General features: G+C 42.1%; 1 protein-coding gene across 1 annotated transcript; it reads left to right on the top strand.

Moving 5' to 3' along the window:
- Positions 1-3,751: 3,751 nt before the first annotated feature.
- Positions 3,752-5,580, top strand: LOC105561640. Its single transcript, XM_012011803.1, has 3 exons — positions 3,752-3,878; positions 4,048-4,332; positions 4,971-5,580. Exons 1-3 carry the CDS (start codon positions 3,848-3,850, stop codon positions 5,000-5,002), a joined length of 348 nt encoding a protein of 115 aa, XP_011867193.1. The 5' UTR covers positions 3,752-3,847; the 3' UTR covers positions 5,003-5,580.
- Positions 5,581-7,179: the final 1,599 nt, after the last annotated feature.

Below are 7,179 nucleotides of genomic sequence, written 5' to 3'. Positions count from 1 at the left end.
TCTCTCTCTCTCTCTCTCTCTCTCTCTCTCTCTCTCTCTCTCTCTCTCTCTCTCTCTCTCTCTCTCTCTCTCTCTCTCTCTCTCTCGCTCTCTCTCTCTCTCGCTCTCTCTCGCTCTCTCTCGCTCTCTCTCTCTCTCGAAAAACAGAGGGTAACCTCGCAGGAAAAATTTTACTCGACATTCTCGACATACCTTTTTTTTTTATGCAGAATCATCGGCCACCCGACGGACAGTTGCGAGACGTCATGTAGATCGAATTTGAAATATCCTGAATGTCTGAATTTGCTTTGCGCTCCATATTTTTTTCCGCGATAGGAGATGGTACACGATAACGCAATTAAAGGAACAGCGCGCGGATAAAATAATAAAAGACCCGTGCGCGCGCGCGTGCGGCGCGCACGGAGCGCGGAGGGACGACACAGCGGACAATATTTTACAACCGATACTCGGCGAATAACCGGCGCTCGCGACTGTGACATAAAAAATCGGCCGGGCGATTTTGAGGTTCGGGACCGGCTATAAGCGCGATTGCGGGGCTGTAATCAAGTCCGGATGGGTCGCACTGATTGACAATTTTCTGTCGTCCTCCCCCTTCCCCCCCCCCCCTGCTACTTCTGATCAACCCCTACGTAACCCGCCACTTGTGCGCTACGAATTCGCGAATATCGTTTCTAAATCAGCCCTCGGACCAACGGCCGCGATCATTTCTCGCTGGACAATTGGCGTACGCGCGTATCCAACGGGAAGAAAAGGATAGAGAAAAGTCCTCTGTCGTGAGATAGGATTCTAATGTTAAATCGTGGGTTTTCAACGTCTAAGTTTAATCACAAATCGCATAACGATTGCACGATTTGAGAATGAATTTTCCACTAGACAGATTTTACTCCAAGGACAATAAATTCATGGTGGAACCAACAGAAGGTGCCCATTAATTTAGCAGCAACCCCGCTATCTCGTATTGGGGAACTTTCCTCCATTTATTTTTCGCGAATTGCATCGTCGTAGACGAAAGTGATCACGCGCAAGTAAAACCGTTTCTTCCCCGAAGAAAGTACGGACGGTGGGCGTTAATTGACGAGTTGGCCCTCGCGATAGGAAGTATCGGCTGTCGCATTCGTATGCTGAATTAAAAAGTTGAGATATCGGTGTGAATGATTACCAATTAGCGTGCGGACAGGTTGCTCGCGCCGGACAGGTTGGCAAATGGATCTGGTCTGGACGCGTCTTTAATAGAGTCAAGAACCGATCGCGAGACAGAGAGAAAGAGAGGGGGAGGAGGAGCGGGGGAGAAATATCAACTATCCCATTCGTAAATTGGAATATTTTTCCAGTATTCGTCGCGTGAGCAACGGCTTTTCTTTCCACTCATTTGGCCCTTTGTATTCTGGAGAGGGCTTCAAGTGCGAGCGAAGTGAGCGCGTCGTTGATTGTTCTCTTAATATATGCCGTGAGGGGGAGGCGAGGTACGAGGCAACGCGCCCTCTGATTAATTACATACAATTTTTACGCTATTTCGCAACTGATTTTCGAGTGGACAGTTGTATATCGCGCGCTCGTAACGTCCGTCTGGTTTTCTTGCGTCCATTGTTTTACAAATTGACGCCGACCTCGTTTCAACCTCTCGAACTTTGCCATCTTAAGCAGACGACACGCGCGTTCCGACGACAATGGCGAGCAACAATGGGCGGTCGGATTAAAATGCAAATTAGTCCATAAGTCAGGACATTATATAATTGTTAGCTGTGCCGGCTGGCGGTTATTGTCATGGCAATAAACTTTCAAGATTTAAGGTGTCAGCGAGCGGTATCCACAAACGGTATACGCTCGTACTTAAAAGATTACATACATACATACACACAGACCCACGGTATTGTAAACGTCCGCCGGTCGCCTCTCGCGCGAACGCACTCAATCAGTTGAGTTACATCTATTTCAATTCGTGAAAGGAGCTTCGATCAATCGAAAATACGTCGTTACGAACGAACCGTGTGGAGGTTGTAGGATAAATATTACACCAGATGCCATTTTGGTGCTTATTTCTATTTTTGAACAAACGTGTGTCCTACTTTATTTAGTGTCCTTTGATTAGTTCCGCGGAAGCGAATATTCGCGGCTAAATATTGCAGAAACATTCAGATGTTATTTCGCAGAAATACACGGTGGAGAAGCTTTAATATTCATTATTTTCTTTTTGCTTTCTTTCGAGTGCCAGGAGAAAAAAGCTTAGGGCCACCTGTCTCTCATTCGACTCGTCCATTACCCTGCGTATTACCACCCGCGAGTAATTAACATAAAAGCGATAACTTGAGAGCGCTGTGGAACACGACGACAGCCATAGCGCTTTTGTAACAGAAACGCTTAATATTGAAAAACAAAAGCACGCCAAACAAACGCGTTTGAAGGAATTTGCGAGGAAAAAAAATTCTCGCTAAGAACAACCTCTTTTCATTTTTTTTATACAAGCTCGGAATATACAGGGTGAGTCTTTCCATATCCGACAAAATTTTTGAGAAGGTAGAACGGATCGAGATGAACGGAAAAGTCCTGTACCATTTTGCAATTTTCATAATAGTTAACGAGTAATTAATTATTAAAAATCGTTGTCTTAGGCCGGCTTTCTCAAAAATTTTGTCGGATATGGAAAGACTCACCCTGTATATTTCTCGATATTAAAGTACACCTAGAAAAAAAGATTTATTTCGGTTAAACAAATGAGATACATTGAAATCACGTTTCTTCGAATCTACTAAATTTGCATTTGCTTCTACTAAAACATTTGCTAAATTTCCAGAAATAAATATGAATTCTCTTAGAGATTTCAGCCCAGTTCTTCATGTCCTGGTTAACTATTAACCAGAGGTTAGTCGACTCTCTATCTTTTTTTATATTATTATCTAAGAAGAGAATCGACTAACTTCTAGTTAACAGTTAGCCAGAAAAACCAGGCCTTAATCAGATAAAATTTTGGCTAAGGTAAAGAAGTCATTCCTTTGAAATTCAATAAAAGTCTTATAGTGAGGTCAAATTTCAAAGAAAATTTGTTTGATTTCGAAGAAATCGACTTTTTTCCGGGTGTAATATACCAACTTCTTTAAGGTTGTTTCTTCCAACCTCTTGATAAGCTAACCATAATAGCTAAATCATATGTTCGATTTTGGTCTAATTTGAGGGAAAAACGAAGACATATAATTTAACTTTACCACGAGGTTGGAACAACCGGCCCCTAATCGCGCGGAAGCTTCTGTCGTGATGCCACGTGATTCCATCTGTGTCGCGACAGTACAGAACCGTGAGAAAAGGTGCGTATAATTAAAGTGACGTTGCACGTAATTCTTTAATCAATTACGTAACCGAATATCCACGTTGCGTTACAGCACGCGGAAACAATCGATAACAATCGTTGCTCTCGCGTCGCCGCGCCGTTAACATTGATGCTGCTCTCCGTATACGCATATTAAATTACTTTCCGAGGAGATCAGAGGTCAGTGTGCCGATGGTCCCGATATATCAGCAGTTACGTGCTCGTCACTTACGGCTCCCGAGTTAGAGCATGTGACACTCGCGTTTGTCACAAGATACGATCGTGCTTAACATTAATTATGCAGCAACAGAATGTTCACAAAAATACACTTTTTTTTTCGTTAAAACGTGCACACAGCTACGCGCATCTTGATAATATTCTACGTATTCTACGATTTCGTCTAAAACAAGCTTTTCTGCTACAGCACTGTAATGACGGACGATCGTCGTATAGCGTTTAACGAGCTTCAGTTTCGATTACACTTTGCAACTCGACAAACATCTCATATACCGCGCTTTATCTCATTTCTCGATTTAGATACCGGACATGCGATCGTTGTACATCGTAATTGCACTGCGTACGTATACATAAACGTTTACTTTAGAGCAAAACAAAAAGCGAGATATTCTTTATCAATTTTTCACATATAAATGTGTAATGAATAATTGAACGGCGGTAACGTAATTTTCATGGCATTTCCGTAAGCGGCAACTTGTGACGCTGTAATAATTGCTGCATGTGCGCAGTGCCCGTTTTCGCGATGGGCGTCGAGGACGTAGCGTGCAATTGCGAGCACTGCGACGAGGAAAAAGTGATCGGTTTGGGAAAGGAGACGACTACTCAGGCCATGTACGAGGAGGACAGTGATAATGATGGTAATCGGACAATTTGCGCCAGGAATCGCGATTTTAACGAGCGCACGTTCCCAAGCGTCTGTTACATGCTGTGCTACAACCGTTGCACGAGATACCGTATGGTGGCGGTTCAGGAGAATGACATAAAGAAGTATGTCATGGTTGCATACAGACCGAGTAAGCACTAGAAAAATCGTAAATCACGATTACGTGTTTTCCGAATGTTTCGATAATTTTACAGTTTATCTGCCTGTAGTGCACATTCCCAGCGAGAAATGACTCGTTGCTCGATGTCACGTTAAATGTCGATTTAACGGTTTTGATGTCGATTCGGCATCATTTCGATCAACAAGTCATTTCTCGCTGAGTTTATTACAATCTGACATTTAAGTCATTAAAACTTTCTTAAACATTAAAAATGTTTAAGAAACTAACTCAGTGCGCCCCGACAAGACACTGCTACTGTGGTGCTACGGTAGCGCTACGCGAGTGTGTTTCGGCAAAACTTTCCGCTACAACTGTACAGCGATCGCCATTTTTCATAATTGCTCGAGGATTGCTAGGAACAATATGTCGTTCATGAGCCAATCTTCAGTATTCGCCATTCTATTCGTTTCAATTAATTGGTGAACGCGACTTTTACAATTAAAATACAATTTTGAGGTTATGCACGCTAATGCAAGTATGGCGCCACTACAATTGTAGCAAACAAGCTGTAGCGCCATGGTAGCAGTGTCTTCCGGAACGCATTTAAGAAACTACGTGATTGTTATTTCTCGCGCAACGACTGTAACATAGCTACAATACTTGTGCAGATTACTATAAATTAAAAGACGGTGCCTGCTGAAACGGAGGACTGTTACGCGCTTTCGCAGATCGTAAGCGAGAAGCTCGACGCGTAGGATCGCTAGAGGAGTTTGAGCAGCAGTTTCGCAGAATTTCCAATTATTCACTAATATACGAAATATTAATATAGACATTAATATACGGAAAAAAGGTATACTGTAGTAGTTTTACTATCCAAGCATCCTTTATTTTGGAACGCACTATCTCCAATATAGCTGTAACTCAAGACAGTGAGTGCGTTTCGGCAAAACTTTCCGCTACAACTGTAGCGGTCGCCATTTTTCATAGTTGCTCAAGGATTGCTTATAGGAACAATATGTCATTCATGAGCCAATCTTCAATACTTTCTATTCTATTCGATTCAGTTAATTGGCAAACGAGACTCTTACAATTAAAATAAAATGTTGAGGTTATGCACACTAATGTAAGTATAATATGGCGCCGCTACAATTGTAGCAAAAAAAGCTGTGGCGCTACCGTAGCAGTCTTGCTGGAACGCACTTAATATCTTGATGAAGATTAATGTAAGTATAAATCGAAGCGTGACACAATATTTTACCTCATCAACATTTCATCATACGTGAACAAATTGTATAATTATTTATGATAACCTATTAATGCTCGAACTTAACCTGCGCTCTTCCCTTTGTATTGATGTTATTGTACATATAACTACTCGGTGTTTACCGAAATCTAAACGACCGCGCGCGAATATCTGACGGACATTACGCGCGCAATTAAATAACGAGATACAAGAACGATGTTAAAAGATTAAGCGTCGGCGGTGGCGATGCGATATTAGTTTTGCGCCAGTTTCTCCTTCGCCACGCGCGGCGTGTTCGCGGCGGTATTATATGGTTAAACTATATTATAAACGCGCGCAACATATGGCCAGCCATGCATCATACTTCGATAAGAGATAAGAGCCATAACTTTTCGCGGCGTTGCGCACCGAAGTACAACTCGCGGCGCGGCCGAGCGAGTTTCCGCTGAATTGGAGAGATTAGTAGAAATCGATCGCGATAAATTTTATTCGCCGGCGAAACGCGAGTCGCGCGTTGTCACGGCAAACCGGGAGCGAGACGATCCGAGCGGACAAAAAAAAGATCGCGCGCGATCGATGCGGTTTAACGTGTCATCACGCGGGGGGGCAACATCGGGGAAGAGTTATTATTAATCGCGGCTTTGAAAAAACCGAGTTCCGCGAGCGGAACGCGTGGTCGTGCGATCACAATCGGTCGGTTGCACCCGCCCGGGGGACCGGAAACGCGCATCCCACTTAAGGGGATGCTGGAGTGATTCTGCACTTTTGTACCTTTCTAACCTAGAAACTATCAGTTCGCGAAAACACTTGTGTAATATACAAATTAAATGACTTACGTGTACAGATCGAAAACAGCTTGCTATTCCGGCTAAATGAAAGAACAATATGACATCACTGAAACTAAGTTTGTAAGTCTAATAAAAATTAATAGTGAGCAACACACGCATACAGTACATGTGGTATTTGTGTTGCTCACTATTAATTTTTATTAGACTTACAAACTTAGTTTCAGTGATGTCATATTGTTCTTTAATTTAGCCGGAATAGCAAGCTGCTTTCGATCATCTGTACACGTGCTATTTAATTTGTGTATTACACAAATCTTTCCACAAAACAGACAGTTTTAAATGCAAAAGGGGATGCTGGAGTGATTCTGCACCTTTTGCACTTTTTACATCTAGAACCGTCAATTCATGAGAACATTTGTGTAATATACAAATTATGTCGCTTTTGTGTACAGATCGACAGTGTTCCACTAATCGGATTGAATTAGAGAACAGCACGGTACCATTGAAATTAAGTTTAGAAATCTAACAAAAAATCAAGGTTGAGATGTAACTCGTTACTTGTAACAAAGTTACAGTTACTCTATTTTAACTTCGACGTTACTTTCTCTTCATCTGTAACTGTAACTTAACGCAGTTACATTTTTCGATAACTAGTAATTTAATAGCTACGTTAATAGCTACCTTAATATTTTAAACCTCCACAGATCGCATTAACCTGACAAATTTTTTAAGCGTGTTGATTGGTTGCTGAATAGAAAATTTCTAGATGCTCGAGAAGTTTACTATCTTGCAGCCAATCAGCACACTTAAAAAATTTGTTGTAACACAAAAGTTTTAAGCGTGTCG

The sequence above is a fragment of the Vollenhovia emeryi genome, unplaced genomic scaffold, assembly GCF_000949405.1.
Source record: "Vollenhovia emeryi isolate VEMERY1.0 unplaced genomic scaffold, V.emery_V1.0 DF939204.1, whole genome shotgun sequence".
Taxonomy (NCBI): domain Eukaryota; kingdom Metazoa; phylum Arthropoda; class Insecta; order Hymenoptera; family Formicidae; genus Vollenhovia; species Vollenhovia emeryi.
The sequence above is the reverse complement of the archived record's forward strand: the minus strand, read 5'-3'. Positions and strand labels throughout refer to the sequence as shown.

Bases quoted from the DNA above. Each gene is read 5' to 3' on its own strand.
- LOC105561640 (XM_012011803.1), top strand. From the start codon at position 3,848: ATGCGATCGTTGTACATCGTAATTGCACTGC. The intron at 3,879-4,047 runs GTACGTATACAT...GCATGTGCGCAG, and splicing joins GTACATCGTAATTGCACTGC to TGCCCGTTTTCGCGATGGGC. The intron at 4,333-4,970 runs GTAAGCACTAGA...ATACTTGTGCAG, and splicing joins CATGGTTGCATACAGACCGA to ATTACTATAAATTAAAAGAC.